The sequence below is a fragment of the Eleutherodactylus coqui genome, chromosome 3 (assembly GCF_035609145.1).
Source record: "Eleutherodactylus coqui strain aEleCoq1 chromosome 3, aEleCoq1.hap1, whole genome shotgun sequence".
In the NCBI taxonomy this organism is placed as follows: domain Eukaryota; kingdom Metazoa; phylum Chordata; class Amphibia; order Anura; family Eleutherodactylidae; genus Eleutherodactylus; species Eleutherodactylus coqui.
Window position 1 is genome coordinate 311375528 of NC_089839.1, and position 21067 is coordinate 311396594.

Below are 21067 nucleotides of genomic sequence, written 5' to 3' on the forward strand. Positions count from 1 at the left end.
ACTATACTGCACCCCCATATGTATATACACTATACTGCACCCCCCATATGTATATATGCAGTATAACCCCCCATGTATATACACCATACTGCACCCCTGTATGTATATATGCAGTATAACCCCCCATGTATATACACCATACTGCACCCCCATATGTATATATACAGTATAACCCCCATGTATATACACTATACTGCACCCCCATATGTATATACACTATACTGCACCCCTGTATGTATATATACAGTATAATCCCCCATGTATATACACTATACTGCACCCCCATATGTATATGTACAGTATAACCCCCATGTATATACACTATACTGCACCCCTGTATGTATATATACAGTATAACCCCCATGTATAAACACCATACTGCACCCCCATATGTATATATACACCATACTGCACCCCAATATGTATATATATATATATATATATATATATACACTATACTGCACCCCATATGTATATACACCATACTGCACCCCCATATGTATATACACTATACTGCACCCCTGTATGTATATATGCAGTATAACCCCCCCATGTATATACACTATACTGCACCCCCATATGTATATATACACCATACTGCACCCCCATATGTATATACACCATACTGCACCCCCATATGTATATACACTATACTGCACCCCTGTATGTATATATGCAGTATAACCCCCCCATGTATATACACTATACTGCACCCCCATATGTATATATACACTATACTGCACCCCCATATGTATATACACTATACTGCACCCCCCATATGTATATATGCAGTATAACCCCCCCATGTATATACACCGTACTGCACCCCTGTATGTATATATGCAGTATAACCCCCCATGTATATACACCATACTGCACCCCCATATGTATATATACAGTATAACCCCCATGTATATACACTATACTGCACCCCCATATGTATATACACTATACTGCACCCCTGTATGTATATATGCAGTATAACCCCCCCATGTATATACACTATACTGCACCCCCATATGTATATATACACCATACTGCACCCCCATATGTATATACACCATACTGCACCCCCATATGTATATACACTATACTGCACCCCTGTATGTATATATGCAGTATAACCCCCCCATGTATATACACTATACTGCACCCCCATATGTATATATACACTATACTGCACCCCCATATGTATATACACTATACTGCACCCCCCATATGTATATATGCAGTATAACCCCCCCATGTATATACACCGTACTGCACCCCTGTATGTATATATGCAGTATAACCCCCCATGTATATACACCATACTGCACCCCCATATGTATATATACAGTATAACCCCCATGTATATACACTATACTGCACCCCCATATGTATATACACTATACTGCACCCCTGTATGTATATATACAGTATAATCCCCCATGTATATACACTATACTGCACCCCCATATGTATATGTACAGTATAACCCCCATGTATATACACCATACTGCACCCCCATATGTATATATACACCATACTGCACCCCCATATGTATATGTACAGTATAATCCCCCATGTATATACACCATACTGCACCCCCATATGTATATATGCAGTAGAACACCCATGTATATACACTATACTGCACCCCCATATGTATATATACAGTATAACCCCCCCATGTATATACACTATACTGCACCCCCATATGTATATATACAGTATAACCCACCATGTATATACACCATACTGCACCCCCATATGTATATATACAGTATAACCCACCATGTATATACACCATACTGCACCCCCATATGTATATATACAGTATAACCCCCATGTATATACACCATACTGCACCCCCATATGTATATATACAGTATAACCCCCATGTATATACACCATACTGCACCCCCATATGTATATATACACTATACTGCACCCCAATATGTATATATACACTATACTGCACCCCCATATGTATATATGCAGTAGAACCCCAATGTATATACACTATACTGCACCCCCCTATGTATATGTGCAGAAGAACCCCAATGTATATACACTATACTGCACCCCCACATGTATATATACACTATACTGCACCCCCATATGTATATACACTATACTGCACCCCCATATGTATACATGCAGTAGAACCCCAATGTATATACACTATACTGCACCCCTATATGTATATATACTCTATACTGCACCCCTGTATGTATATATGCAGTATAACCCCCATGTATATACACTATACTGCACCCCCATATGTATATATACAGTATAACCCCCCCATGTATATACACTATACTGCACCCCCATATGTATATATACAGTATAACCCCCATGTATATACACCATACTGCACCCCCATATGTATATATACACTATACTGCACCCCAATATGTATATATATATATATATATATATATATATATATATATATATATATATATACACTATACTGCACCCCATATGTATATATACACAGTATAACCCCCATGTATATACACTATATTACCCCCATGTATATATACACTATACTGCACACCCCATGTATATACACTATACTGCACCCCCCATATGTATATATACAGTATAACCCCCATGTATAAACACCATACTGCACCCCCATATGTATATATACACCATACTGCACCCCCATATGTATATACACCATACTGCACCCCCATATGTATATACACTATACTGCACCCCTGTATGTATATATGCAGTATAACCCCCCCATGTATATACACTATACTGCACCCCCATATGTATATATACACTATACTGCACCCCCATATGTATATACACTATACTGCACCCCCCATATGTATATATGCAGTATAACCCCCCCATGTATATACACCGTACTGCACCCCTGTATGTATATATGCAGTATAACCCCCCATGTATATACACCATACTGCACCCCCATATGTATATATACAGTATAACCCCCATGTATATACACTATACTGCACCCCCATATGTATATACACTATACTGCACCCCTGTATGTATATATACAGTATAATCCCCCATGTATATACACTATACTGCACCCCCATATGTATATGTACAGTATAACCCCCATGTATATACACCATACTGCACCCCCATATGTATATATACACCATACTGCACCCCCATATGTATATGTACAGTATAATCCCCCATGTATATACACCATACTGCACCCCCATATGTATATATGCAGTAGAACACCCATGTATATACACTATACTGCACCCCCATATGTATATATACAGTATAACCCCCCATGTATATACACTATACTGCACCCCCATATGTATATATACAGTATAACCCACCATGTATATACACCATACTGCACCCCCATATGTATATATACAGTATAACCCACCATGTATATACACCATACTGCACCCCCATATGTATATATACAGTATAACCCCCATGTATATACACCATACTGCACCCCCATATGTATATATACAGTATAACCCCCATGTATATACACCATACTGCACCCCCATATGTATATATACACTATACTGCACCCCAATATGTATATATACACTATACTGCACCCCCATATGTATATATGCAGTAGAACCCCAATGTATATACACTATACTGCACCCCCCTATGTATATGTGCAGAAGAACCCCAATGTATATACACTATACTGCACCCCCACATGTATATATACACTATACTGCACCCCCACATGTATATATGCAGTAGAACCCCAATGTATATACACTATACTGCACCCCCATATGTATATACACTATACTGCACCCCCATATGTATACATGCAGTAGAACCCCAATGTATATACACTATACTGCACCCCTATATGTATATATACTCTATACTGCACCCCTGTATGTATATATGCAGTATAACCCCCATGTATATACACTATACTGCACCCCCATATGTATATATACAGTATAACCCCCCCATGTATATACACCATACTGCACCCCCATATGTATATATACAGTATAACCCCCCATGTATATACACTATACTGCACCCCCATATGTATATATACAGTATAACCCCCATGTATATACACCATACTGCACCCCCATATGTATATATACACTATACTGCACCCCAATATGTATATATATATATATATATATATATATATATACACTATACTGCACCCCATATGTATATATACACAGTATAACCCCCATGTATATACACTATATTACCCCCATGTATATATACACTATACTGCACACCCCATGTATATACACTATACTGCACCCCCCATATGTATATATACAGTATAACCCCCATGTATATACACTATACTGCACCCCCATATGTATATATACAGTATAACCCCCATGTATAAACACCATACTGCACCCCCATATGTATATACACCATACTGCACCCCCATATGTATATACACTATACTGCACCCCTGTATGTATATATGCAGTATAACCCCCCCATGTATATACACTATACTGCACCCCATATGTATATATACACCATACTGCAGCCCCATATGTATATACACTATACTGCACCCCTGTATGTATATATGCAGTATAACCCCCCCCCCATGTATATACACCATACTGCACCCCCATATGTAAATATACAATATAACCCCCATGTATATACACTATACTGCACCCCCATATGTATATATACACTATACTGCACCCCTGTATGTATATATGCAGTATAACCCCCCCATGTATATACACCATACTGCACCCCCATATGTATATACACTATACTGCACCACTGTATGTATATATGCAGTATAACCCCCATGTATATACACCATACTGCACCCCCATGTATATACACTATACTGCACCCCATATGTATATATACACCATACTGCACCCCCATATGTATATACACTATACTGCACCCCTGTATGTATATATGCAGTATAACCCCCCATGTATATACACCATACTGCACCCCCATATGTAAATATACAATATAACCCCCATGTATATACACTATACTGCACCCCCATATGTATATATACACTATACTGCACCCCTGTATGTATATATGCAGTATAACCCCCCCATGTATATACACCATACTGCACCCCCATATGTATATACACTATACTGCACCACTGTATGTATATATGCAGTATAACCCCCATGTATATACACCATACTGCACCCCCATATGTATATCTACAGTATAACCCCCCCATGTATATACACTATACTGCACCCCTGTATGTATATATACAGTATAACCCCCATGTATAAACACCATACTGCACCCCCATATGTATATATACACCATACTGCACCCCCATATGTATATACACCATACTGCACCCCCATATGTATATACACTATACTGCACCCCTGTATGTATATATGCAGTATAACCCCCCCATGTATATACACCATACTGCACCCCCATATGTATATACACTATACTGCACCCCTGTATGTATATATGCAGTATAACCCCCCCATGTATATACACTATACTGCACCCCCATATGTATATATACACTATACTGCACCCCCATATGTATATACACTATACTGCACCCCCCATATGTATATATGCAGTATAACCCCCCATGTATATACACCATACTGCACCCCTGTATGTATATATGCAGTATAACCCCCCATGTATATACACCATACTGCACCCCCATATGTATATATACAGTATAACCCCCATGTATATACACTATACTGCACCCCCATATGTATATACACTATACTGCACCCCTGTATGTATATATACAGTATAATCCCCCATGTATATACACTATACTGCACCCCCATATGTATATGTACAGTATAACCCCCATGTATATACACTATACTGCACCCCTGTATGTATATATACAGTATAACCCCCATGTATAAACACCATACTGCACCCCCATATGTATATATACACCATACTGCACCCCAATATGTATATATATATATATATATATATACACTATACTGCACCCCATATGTATATACACCATACTGCACCCCCATATGTATATACACTATACTGCACCCCTGTATGTATATATGCAGTATAACCCCCCCATGTATATACACTATACTGCACCCCCATATGTATATATACACCATACTGCACCCCCATATGTATATACACCATACTGCACCCCCATATGTATATACACTATACTGCACCCCTGTATGTATATATGCAGTATAACCCCCCCATGTATATACACTATACTGCACCCCCATATGTATATATACACTATACTGCACCCCCATATGTATATACACTATACTGCACCCCCCATATGTATATATGCAGTATAACCCCCCCATGTATATACACCGTACTGCACCCCTGTATGTATATATGCAGTATAACCCCCCATGTATATACACCATACTGCACCCCCATATGTATATATACAGTATAACCCCCATGTATATACACTATACTGCACCCCCATATGTATATACACTATACTGCACCCCTGTATGTATATATACAGTATAATCCCCCATGTATATACACTATACTGCACCCCCATATGTATATGTACAGTATAACCCCCATGTATATACACCATACTGCACCCCCATATGTATATATACACCATACTGCACCCCCATATGTATATGTACAGTATAATCCCCCATGTATATACACCATACTGCACCCCCATATGTATATATGCAGTAGAACACCCATGTATATACACTATACTGCACCCCCATATGTATATATACAGTATAACCCCCCCATGTATATACACTATACTGCACCCCCATATGTATATATACAGTATAACCCACCATGTATATACACCATACTGCACCCCCATATGTATATATACAGTATAACCCACCATGTATATACACCATACTGCACCCCCATATGTATATATACAGTATAACCCCCATGTATATACACCATACTGCACCCCCATATGTATATATACAGTATAACCCCCATGTATATACACCATACTGCACCCCCATATGTATATATACACCATACTGCACCCCAATATGTATATATACACTATACTGCACCCCCATATGTATATATGCAGTAGAACCCCAATGTATATACACTATACTGCACCCCCCTATGTATATGTGCAGAAGAACCCCAATGTATATACACTATACTGCACCCCCACATGTATATATACACTATACTGCACCCCCACATGTATATATGCAGTAGAACCCCAATGTATATACACTATACTGCACCCCCATATGTATATACACTATACTGCACCCCCATATGTATACATGCAGTAGAACCCCAATGTATATACACTATACTGCACCCCTATATGTATATATACTCTATACTGCACCCCTGTATGTATATATGCAGTATAACCCCCATGTATATACACTATACTGCACCCCCATATGTATATATACAGTATAACCCCCCCATGTATATACACTATACTGCACCCCCATATGTATATATACAGTATAACCCCCATGTATATACACCATACTGCACCCCCATATGTATATATACACTATACTGCACCCCAATATGTATATATATATATATATATATATATATATATATATATATACACTATACTGCACCCCATATGTATATATACACAGTATAACCCCCATGTATATACACTATATTACCCCCATGTATATATACACTATACTGCACACCCCATGTATATACACTATACTGCACCCCCCATATGTATATATACAGTATAACCCCCATGTATATACACTATACTGCACCCCCATATGTATATATACAGTATAACCCCCATGTATAAACACCATACTGCACCCCCATATGTATATATACACCATACTGCACCCCCATATGTATATACACCATACTGCACCCCCATATGTATATACACTATACTGCACCCCTGTATGTATATATGCAGTATAACCCCCCCATGTATATACACTATACTGCACCCCCATATGTATATATACACTATACTGCACCCCCATATGTATATACACTATACTGCACCCCCCATATGTATATATGCAGTATAACCCCCCCATGTATATACACCGTACTGCACCCCTGTATGTATATATGCAGTATAACCCCCCATGTATATACACCATACTGCACCCCCATATGTATATATACAGTATAACCCCCATGTATATACACTATACTGCACCCCCATATGTATATACACTATACTGCACCCCTGTATGTATATATACAGTATAATCCCCCATGTATATACACTATACTGCACCCCCATATGTATATGTACAGTATAACCCCCATGTATATACACCATACTGCACCCCCATATGTATATATACACCATACTGCACCCCCATATGTATATGTACAGTATAATCCCCCATGTATATACACCATACTGCACCCCCATATGTATATATGCAGTAGAACACCCATGTATATACACTATACTGCACCCCCATATGTATATATACAGTATAACCCCCCATGTATATACACTATACTGCACCCCCATATGTATATATACAGTATAACCCACCATGTATATACACCATACTGCACCCCCATATGTATATATACAGTATAACCCACCATGTATATACACCATACTGCACCCCCATATGTATATATACAGTATAACCCCCATGTATATACACCATACTGCACCCCCATATGTATATATACAGTATAACCCCCATGTATATACACCATACTGCACCCCCATATGTATATATACACTATACTGCACCCCAATATGTATATATACACTATACTGCACCCCCATATGTATATATGCAGTAGAACCCCAATGTATATACACTATACTGCACCCCCCTATGTATATGTGCAGAAGAACCCCAATGTATATACACTATACTGCACCCCCACATGTATATATACACTATACTGCACCCCCACATGTATATATGCAGTAGAACCCCAATGTATATACACTATACTGCACCCCCATATGTATATACACTATACTGCACCCCCATATGTATACATGCAGTAGAACCCCAATGTATATACACTATACTGCACCCCTATATGTATATATACTCTATACTGCACCCCTGTATGTATATATGCAGTATAACCCCCATGTATATACACTATACTGCACCCCCATATGTATATATACAGTATAACCCCCCCATGTATATACACCATACTGCACCCCCATATGTATATATACAGTATAACCCCCCATGTATATACACCATACTGCACCCCTGTATGTATATATACAGTATAACCCCCCATGTATATACACTATACTGCACCCCCATATGTATATATACAGTATAACCCCCCCATGTATATACACCATACTGCACCCCCATATGTATATATACAGTATAACCCCCCATGTATATACACTATACTGCACCCCCATATGTATATATACAGTATAACCCCCCCATGTATATACACCATACTGCACCCCCATATGTATATATACAGTATAACCCCCCATGTATATACACTATACTGCACCCCCATATGTATATATACAGTATAACCCCCATGTATATACACCATACTGCACCCCCATATGTATATATACACTATAGTGCACCCCAATATGTGTGTATATATATATATATATATATATATATATATATACACTATACTGCACCCCATATGTATATATACACAGTATAACCCCCATGTATATACACTATATTACCCCCATGTATATATACACTATACTGCACACCCCATGTATATACACTATACTGCACCCCCCATATGTATATATACAGTATAACCCCCATGTATATACACTATACTGCACCCCCATATGTATATGTACAGTATAACCCCCATGTATATACACCATACTGCACCCCCATATGTATATATACACCATACTGCACCCCCATATGTATATGTACAGTATAATCCCCCATGTATATACACCATACTGCACCCCCATATGTATATATGCAGTAGAACACCCATGTATATACACTATACTGCACCCCCATATGTATATATACAGTATAACCCCCCCATGTATATACACTATACTGCACCCCCATATGTATATATACAGTATAACCCACCATGTATATACACCATACTGCACCCCCATATGTATATATACAGTATAACCCACCATGTATATACACCATACTGCACCCCCATATGTATATATACAGTATAACCCCCATGTATATACACCATACTGCACCCCCATATGTATATATACAGTATAACCCCCATGTATATACACCATACTGCACCCCCATATGTATATATACACTATACTGCACCCCAATATGTATATATACACTATACTGCACCCCCATATGTATATATGCAGTAGAACCCCAATGTATATACACTATACTGCACCCCCCTATGTATATGTGCAGAAGAACCCCAATGTATATACACTATACTGCACCCCCACATGTATATATACACTATACTGCACCCCCACATGTATATATGCAGTAGAACCCCAATGTATATACACTATACTGCACCCCCATATGTATATACACTATACTGCACCCCCATATGTATACATGCAGTAGAACCCCAATGTATATACACTATACTGCACCCCTATATGTATATATACTCTATACTGCACCCCTGTATGTATATATGCAGTATAACCCCCATGTATATACACTATACTGCACCCCCATATGTATATATACAGTATAACCCCCCCATGTATATACACCATACTGCACCCCCATATGTATATATACAGTATAACCCCCCATGTATATACACTATACTGCACCCCCATATGTATATATACAGTATAACCCCCATGTATATACACCATACTGCACCCCCATATGTATATATACACTATACTGCACCCCAATATGTATATATATATATATATATATATATATATATATATATATATATATATATATATACACTATACTGCACCCCATATGTATATATACACAGTATAACCCCCATGTATATACACTATATTACCCCCATGTATATATACACTATACTGCACACCCCATGTATATACACTATACTGCACCCCCCATATGTATATATACAGTATAACCCCCATGTATATACACTATACTGCACCCCCATATGTATATATACAGTATAACCCCCATGTATAAACACCATACTGCACCCCCATATGTATATACACCATACTGCACCCCCATATGTATATACACTATACTGCACCCCTGTATGTATATATGCAGTATAACCCCCCCATGTATATACACTATACTGCACCCCCATATGTATATATACACTATACTGCACCCCCATATGTATATACACTATACTGCACCCCCCATATGTATATATGCAGTATAACCCCCCCATGTATATACACCGTACTGCACCCCTGTATGTATATATGCAGTATAACCCCCCATGTATATACACCATACTGCACCCCCATATGTATATATACAGTATAACCCCCATGTATATACACTATACTGCACCCCCATATGTATATACACTATACTGCACCCCCATATGTATATGTACAGTATAACCCCCATGTATATACACCATACTGCACCCCCATATGTATATATACACCATACTGCACCCCCATATGTATATGTACAGTATAATCCCCCATGTATATACACCATACTGCACCCCCATATGTATATATGCAGTAGAACACCCATGTATATACACTATACTGCACCCCCATATGTATATATACAGTATAACCCCCCATGTATATACACTATACTGCACCCCCATATGTATATATACAGTATAACCCACCATGTATATACACCATACTGCACCCCCATATGTATATATACAGTATAACCCACCATGTATATACACCATACTGCACCCCCATATGTATATATACAGTATAACCCCCATGTATATACACCATACTGCACCCCCATATGTATATATACAGTATAACCCCCATGTATATACACCATACTGCACCCCCATATGTATATATACACTATACTGCACCCCAATATGTATATATACACTATACTGCACCCCCATATGTATATATGCAGTAGAACCCCAATGTATATACACCATACTGCACCCCCATATGTATATATACAGTATAACCCCCATGTATATACACTATACTGCACCCCCATATGTATATATACACTATACTGCACCCCTGTATGTATATATACAGTATAATCCCCCATGTATATACACTATACTGCACCCCCATATGTATATATACAGTATAACCCACCATGTATATACACCATACTGCACCCCCATATGTATATATACAGTATAACCCCCATGTATATACACCATACTGCACCCCCATATGTATATATACACTATACTGCACCCCAATATGTATATATACACTATACTGCACCCCCATATGTATATATGCAGTAGAACCCCAATGTATATACACTATACTGCACCCCCCTATGTATATGTGCAGAAGAACCCCAATGTATATACACTATACTTCACCCCCACATGTATATATACACTATACTGCACCCCCACATGTATATATGCAGTAGAACCCCAATGTATATACACTATACTGCACCCCCATATGTATATACACTATACTGCACCCCCATATGTATACATGCAGTAGAACCCCAATGTATATACACTATACTGCACCCCTATATGTATATATACTCTATACTGCACCCCTGTATGTATATATGCAGTATAACCCCCATGTATATACACTATACTGCACCCCCATATGTATATATACAGTATAACCCCCCCATGTATATACACCATACTGCACCCCCATATGTATATATACAGTATAACCCCCCATGTATATACACCATACTGCACCCCTGTATGTATATATACAGTATAACCCCCCATGTATATACACTATACTGCACCCCCATATGTATATATACAGTATAACCCCCCCATGTATATACACCATACTGCACCCCCATATGTATATATACAGTATAACCCCCCATGTATATACACTATACTGCACCCCCATATGTATATATACAGTATAACCCCCCCATGTATATACACCATACTGCACCCCCATATGTATATATACAGTATAACCCCCCATGTATATACACTATACTGCACCCCCATATGTATATATACAGTATAACCCCCATGTATATACACCATACTGCACCCCCATATGTATATATACACTATACTGCACCCCAATATGTATATATATATATATATATATATATACACTATACTGCACCCCATATGTATATATACACAGTATAACCCCCATGTATATACACTATATTACCCCCATGTATATATACACTATACTGCACACCCCATGTATATACACTATACTGCACCCCCCATATGTATATATACAGTATAACCCCCATGTATATACACTATACTGCACCCCCATATGTATATATACAGTATAACCCCCATGTATATACACCATACTGCACCCCCGTATGTATATATACAGTATAACCCCCCATGTATATACACCATACTGCACCCCCATATGTATATATACAGTATAACCCCCCATGTATATACAGTATACTGCACCCCCATATGTATATATACAGTATACTGCACCCCAGTATGTATATATATATACACTATACTGCACCCCATATGTATATATACACAGTATAACCCCCCATGTATATACACTATATTACCCCCATGTATATATACAGTATACTGCACCCCCATATGTATATACAGTATACTGCACCCCCATATGTATATATACAGTATAATCCCTCATGTATATGCACTATACTGCACCCGTATGCATATATACATTATACCCCCATATATATATACACACACACCATACTACCCCATGTGTATATTTACACCATACTGCACCTCCATATATGTATGTATGTGTGTGTATATACATACACACACATACACCCTCCCCCCTATCATCACATATATCCCTCACATCTATATATACCTCCCTGCCCCTATATGCACTGTATGTATGCTCATTATATATACCTCTTAACTAAAGAGGTATATATGTATATACCCACCATATCACCCTCCATATTTACCTCCCAAACCCTGATGATAGCCGAGGACATGGGGGGCACCATTTCCCCTTATGGAGGCGGAGGGGGTCCTGACAACCCCTATAGTGTTACCACTCTGCTTCTGCCCCCCAATGATGGATGCCTCTAGTAAGCACTGCGGCTTTGTAATCTAACATCGCATCCTTCTGTGTATACAGCTCCTCTGCCGCCTGCGTGTCTCTATGGTAACAGACTACAGGTGATCCCTGTGCGGCCTGTTGTCAGCCCCCCTCCGCCCGCTGCTGCGTCCCGCTGACCTCTCCTGTTTTGTTATCGTTGAGGATACATTGTTACCTCGACGAATTGATGCAGATTTTCTGCTGCAGATCTGTTCCAAGAAACATACATGTCGCAGTCGGTGGCGGTGCGGCGGTTTATTTAACGCGCATCTTCAGCGGACCGCAACCCTGCAGGTAGAAGGGCGAATCCCATGAATCCGTGTACAAAAAGGCAGCGGATGTGGCGGATTCTGGTGCCGATCCACCCGAGTACGGCTGTGTCTGCATTTCCGCGGACGAGCGCAGGATCGGTCCGAGAACTTCTGGCAGAACGCGTGTAGCGGCGCCGCACTTGTGAAGTCACATGTCCGAGCGAGCGCAGCGGGATTTATTTTTTTGCTCCCATAGGACATAACAGGCGCCAATCACCTTGCTTCAATAGGAACACGTAAATGTGGCCTCGCGTCCGTGTGGAGCTCATCTGTACCTGCGATGTATATAACACACCTGTACATTACACAAGTAATGCGCGACTTTACGGCATCTCGTTGAAGGATAGGGCGCGCTGCGCACGGATGTACCCTGGTGACATCACCAGGGTTTGTAATCGCACTTTTCCGTTAGACGAGGTTTGTTCGTCTTTTGCCCATAGTAATAAAGTTGGGTGTACCGTCCCGCTTCGTGGAGTTAGGCGTGTTCTCGGCCGCGCTCGCGCAGGCGGTTTTCTATAGCGTTTAGCGGACGTTTGAAACACCCAATAAAAACTCTCCGCTGAGCCGCCATTGATTGCAGTGCGGCTTCTCGAATGAGCGTTTCAGCTAAACGTTTCTAATGTGCGCCAAAACTAACGCTGCATGTTCTAGTTTCGTGCGTTCAGCGTGATTTTAACGCACCTCATAACACATCGCAATGATGGGGTGCAGTAAAAACGCTGTTCTGAAACGCTGCGTGAGAGTGACCGGAGACTAGCAAGAAAAACATCTGCGGAGTCACAAGGAGGATCTTCCCAAATCAGCAGTCACTGACCGGCTGCTCATAGGGCCTCGTGTGTAATGGCCCAGGGCAGGTCCAAAGTCCGGCGGCAATGCTGAGCAGGGTAGGATAAGTCATGTGACTCCACCACCAGAAGAGTGAGTGCAGCTCTGGAGTATAATACAGGATGTAACTCAGGGTCAGTACAGGATAAGTAATGTATGTACACAGTGACTCCACCAGCAGAATAGTGAGTGCAGCTCTGGAGGATAACACAGGATGTAACTCAGGATCAGTACAGGATAAGTAATGTATGTACACAGTGACTCCACCAGCAGAATAGTGAGTGCAGCTCTGGAGTATAATAGAGGATGTAACTCAGGATCAGTACAGGATAAGTAATGTATGTACACAGTGACTCCACCAGCAGAACAGTGAGTGCAGCTCTGCAGTATAATACAGGATGTAACTCAGGATCAGTACAGGATAAGTAATGTATGTACACAGTGACTCCACCAGCAGAATAGTGAGTGCAGCTCTGGAGTATAATACAGGATATAACTTAGGATCAGTACAGGATAAGTAATGTATGTACACAGTGACTCCACCAGCAGAATAGTGAGTGCAGCTGTGGGGTATAATACAGGATGTAACTCAGGGTCAGTACAGGATAAGTAATGGATGCATACAGTGACTCTACCAGCAGAATAGAGAGTGCAGCTCTGGGGTATAATACAGGATGTAACTCAGGATCAGTACAGGATAAGTAATGTATGTACACAGTGACTCCACCAGCAGAATAGTGAGTGCAGCTCTGGAGTATAATACAGGATGTAACTCAGGGTCAGTACAGGATAAGTAATGTATGTACACAGTGACTCCAAGAGCAGAATAGTGAGTGCAGCTCTGGGATATAATACAGGATGTAACTCAGGATCAGTACAGGATAAGTAATGTATGCACACAGTGACTCCACCAGCAGAATAGTGAGTGCAGCTCTGGAGTATAATACAGGATGTAACTCAGGAGCAGTACAGGATAAGTAATGTATGTACACAGTGACTCCACCAGCAGAATAGTGAGTGCAGCTCTGGAGTATAATACAGGATGTAACTCAGGAGCAGTACAGGATAAGTAATGTATGTACACAGTGACTCCACCAGCAGAATAGTGAGTGCAGCCCTGGAGTATAATACAGGATGTAACTCAGGAGCAGTACAGGACAAGTAATGTATGTACACAGTGACTCCACCAGCAGAATAGTGAGTGCAGCTCTGGTGTATAATACAGGATGTAACTCAGGATCAGTACAGGATAAGTAATGTATGTACACAGTGACTCCACCAGCAGAATAGTGAGTGCAGCCCTGGAGTATAATACAGGATGTAACTCAGGAGCAGTACAGGACAAGTAATGTATGTACACAGTGACTCCACCAGCAGAATAGTGAGTGCAGCTCTGCAGTATAATACAGGATGTAACTCAGGGTCAGTACAGGATCAGTAATGTATGTACACAGTGACTCCACCAGCAGAATAGTGAGTGCAGCCCTGGAGTATAATACAGGATGTGACTCAGGATCAGTACAGGATAAGTAATGTATGTACACAGTGACTCCACCAGCAGAATAGTGAGTGCAGCTCTGGAGTATAATACAGGATGTAACTCAGGGTCAGTACAGGATAAGTAATGTATGTACATAGTGACTCTACCAGCAGAATAGTGAGTGCAGCTCTGGAGTATAATACAGGATCAGTACAGATTAAGTACAGGATAAGTAATGTATGTACACATAAGGTGGATTATAGCCTTTGAATTCTTAGGATATGCTACAGTTTATTGGGTATTTCAACAATATCGGTATTTGGGGTAAAGACTTATTTCCTTTTTTTCTTCAGTTCATGAACTTGTTCTAGAGCTGCACTCATGTCCTGACTGCTGTGCTTTGACCTCTCCTCTTTCTCCCTCCCACTTGACCTGCTGTTGTCTGGACTTCCCCTTTAAGCCCGGCTGTTCCTCCCTATTAGGAGCTCAGAGAGCCGGTAGATTATTATATGAAATGTTCTCATTAATTAATAATATTCTCTAATGTGGAACAATCTGTGTGTTTCGAAAAAAGAGCATTTTCATTTAATACAAATCACATTAGTAAATCAGACGTCTGACCGCCGGCGCGTCCGGGAAGACCGTGAAGAGTGTGTGTAGTTCTCTGGGAGGGACGGTCGGGGCTCTTCTGTAACGAGACGAGGTAATAGAAGTCCATCCGGATTGTCGTTATTTAGTGATCGTTTGTGTGCGCCAGCCGGCCCGACCCCAAACCCCCGGGAGCCAATAACGCCGGCCGGCGGCTCTTGAAGTTATTTGTAACGGGGAAAAGTTCGGATCTGAGCGACTGTACCGCGGGTCAGGTTGTGGTGACTGGATGGCGGCGTCCGAGTTTCTCCAGAATGGCGCCTCTTGTGGGGCGTTCCCCGTATGATGTGGTTAGCACCAAAAATGATCCAAGAACGGAAAAGCAGAGACAGGATGATGCACGCCCGAGGGTCATGGAAGAATAGCGCTGCGTGTAGCCTTGTTCTTCAGACGTGATGAACCCCCTTTTAAGTCAGTAGGTCTGTTGGACACCCGCGGTATCCATTACATCGTGAATGCCTTATGAGGGGAGGCAAGTGTGTGAATGGAGCCTTGGGGTTCGCTAACATGGCGGAATCCAGTTTAGATTTTTCTATGCGGATTCTGCCTTTAAAACGTCCGTGCCGAAGCTGAAAATTCTGCAGTGTATTTTACTGCGGGTTCACATGTGGCTTTAGCCTTGGCAATGGACAAAATCTGCGTGGAGAGTTTCCAACAAATTGACGCATGGAGTTGTCCGGTAGCTGTCCTCGGGATAGGCCATCAATAGTAGACTGGCAGGGGCCTACCATCAGGACCACCACTCATCTGTTTGCTGGCCCACTGTGCTTGTACACTGAGCTGATTTCTGCAGGAAGCAGACAGCTCTGTTCTTTCTGCAGTGGCCAGGCTTGGTATTACACCTATTCACTTCAATGGGAACTTTGCCTGTAATACCAAGCCTGGCCACTGCAGCTGGAACAGAGCTGTCTAATTCATGCAGAAATCAGTTAGGTTCACAAGCGCCTCAATGCCACAAATGGCTGAACAGTGGTGTTGCCAGGCCGTGAACCCCCATCAATCTATTACTGAAGACCTGTCCTCAATAGTTTACATCTGGACATCCCCTTTAACGCATGGATTTTGCCCATTCAGAGGCCTAAACCCCCATTTTTAATTCATGTTAAAATACACAGCAGAAATGTACGGCTTTGCTGTGGATCTCTACCGCGAATTTTAGAGGCGGACAAAAATCTGGGTTGGTTTTCCCCATACAAATACACCCCAAGCCACCCATCTACCCCCCTTTCCCGTTCAGCTCTCTTATCTATTCGCTAGAGTGAATAGCGCCTTTAAAGAACACATCCCGCTTTGGAGGACAGACTATTGTAAAGGTAATTGTGTAATGCTGCGTTTGAACTGCGGAGGCGCTGCTGGAATTCTGAGCACTTGCTGCCTGTTCTCCGGCAGATCGCAGCTGGTTGCTGAAGGTCTCTGCATCCGGACAACCTGTGACTGCAGCATCGGCTGATGTTTAAGGGATGCTGCAGGGCACGGAGGAGAGCCCCCTACGGATCCTTCATGGTATTACGTTCTCTTACCTTATATTGTGTGACTTGCAGGTGGAGGAGGCCGGGCAGGTCTATCTGTTGATGAAGAAGGATTACCGCATCTCTCGCAATGTCCGGCTGGCCTGGTTCCTCACCAACTTGCACCAGTCCATTTCTCCGGTCCCTGAATCTGAGCTGGTAAGTTGGGTGCGTGGGGGGGGGGGGGGGGGGGGACTTGCAGGGTATTGGTAAAATGTTGACAAACCGTTGCAGCCTCGTGCCGATGTCTCGGTGTGGCCGCCATCGCACTTATCGCTGTCACCCATATGAGAATCACATCGGCCTTGTTACCGGCTTCTGACCTTCTAATGAATTAAACTAATTATAACAGGCCACTAATAAATTTGCAGGTAACGGCTCTGCTGTCCCTCTGTTATTCTTCCTGGACGTGTATGCATAGATTGAGAACTGGGGGTTGCCATTCACCTTGTCACGGGAGGGGGGGAGGGGGCAACCGGATGACAGACAATGACGTCCGGGGCTGCGATGACCTGTGATCGCTATGAAAAGCAGTAATGTATCGCAGTACAGAAGTACTGCAGTATGTTATCAGAGCGATCACAGGGCCCCAACAGGGACAGAAAAAATGGAAAGAAAAACACCGCTTTTTTGCCCACATTTCTCTCTATATATTTAAAAACCCATGTTTGGTATCGTCGCATCTGTGATGATCTGTAAGATAAACTGAGCGTACTTTCCCTCCCGTATGGCAAATGCAACGAGGAAAAAAAAAGTTGTGAGAATACTTTTTTTTTTTTGTTCATTTCACCTCCCCAAAAAGAAAACAATAAAAGTGATCAAAAAATATTTTCCAAAAATAAGTTTTTTTTTATTGTGCAAAAGTGGAAAAATCTAAAAAATAAATATAATTTTTGTTTTGTCGTAATCGTTCCGACCCGCATAAAAACGTTCTCGTGTAATTTATGCTGCGTGATTGAGGTAGGTTTTACACGGCAGAGACTCACGCGAATATAAGCCCCATTCCTTTGAATGGAGTCATATACATGAGTAATGTTGTCCAGCGACACAGCGCAGGAAAAAACCCCACGGCGTGTCCTATCTCTTCTCGCTGCTTGTTTACAGTGTGGCAGTAAGACGCATTGCGTGCCGTGCGAGGAGCAGGCGACTGCCATGTGAGGTGTCCCATGGAAAACGATGGGAACACTTGCTGATCCTCTAAGACGTCTGAAAGCCGCGGCGCAGGATCGCTACTTCACAGAAGTGATGGGAGCCCCCCCCCCCCCAAGGCCTCGCATCGCCATGAAAACGCGCGTCAGCGAGTGTAGGTAGCCTAACATAAAAAAAATGTCAGCATTGATGTGTTTTCTCTCCCTGCTGTCCAAAAAAATTGCTAAAGGTTCTACAGCACATCAGATGTACCAATAAATGGTGCCGATACAAACTACTCGGCACACAAAAAACAAGCCCAGAAAGATAAAAAAAATTTGTGGAGATGAAAGTCCCCCCGAAATAGTTGCGTCCTTAGGTCCAAGATGAGGCCGCGTCACTAAAGGGTTAAAGGGGTTATGACACGAAAGTATGTAATGCACTCGCTACAGAATAGGGTAACTTGCGGATCTGTGGGGTTCCGACCTCCAGTGATCCGGGATGGGGTTTGTTACAGTGTATCAGTGTTGACCATGCTTTGTGAGGTCAGACCTTTCTCTTATCCTATATGCTGACAATTCTACACTGATACATCCTAGTAGATGACACTGACAGCAAGCAGAGATCTTATGTTCATTAGCTCTTTCTCCTGTTCTTCATCTTCTAGGGTTTACATGACAGCGAGCTAGAGGTGGTGAGCGTCATACCGCATGGCTGGCAGCCCGACGAGCCGGTTCGCCCCGATCCCTTACTTCTAGTGCCATCCACATGGGTCACGTTCCTGGCGCGGCAGTACCGCTTCGTGATAGAGCTTGACCTCAGTCCTTCTACTGTCATTGTGGTAATCAAAGAGTATTAATGGGACCTGATGTATGCCGGATTATCGGATATAAGAGATTATTAATATTAATGGGACCTGATGAGCTGGGGATTATTAATTATTGACATTGATGGCTGCCAGATTATTAGACATAATGAATAATTGACATTAATGGGGCCTGATGGGTGCCGGATTATCAGATGTGATGAATGATTGATTAGACTG

At 41.3% G+C, this 21067-nt stretch overlaps 1 protein-coding gene across 9 annotated transcripts in view; it reads left to right on the forward strand.

Annotated features, from left to right (window-relative positions):
- The window catches only part of SZT2 (SZT2 subunit of KICSTOR complex), a 178938-nt gene that overhangs the window by 1274 nt on the left and 156597 nt on the right, over positions 1–21067 (forward strand). For all 9 annotated transcript variants that reach the window (XM_066597912.1, XM_066597916.1, XM_066597913.1 and 6 more), the window contains exons 2-3: positions 18928–19053; positions 20690–20863. In XM_066597912.1, the coding sequence (XP_066454009.1) occupies positions 18928–19053; positions 20690–20863 (300 nt within the window). The remainder of the gene's footprint in view (positions 1–18927; positions 19054–20689; positions 20864–21067) is intronic.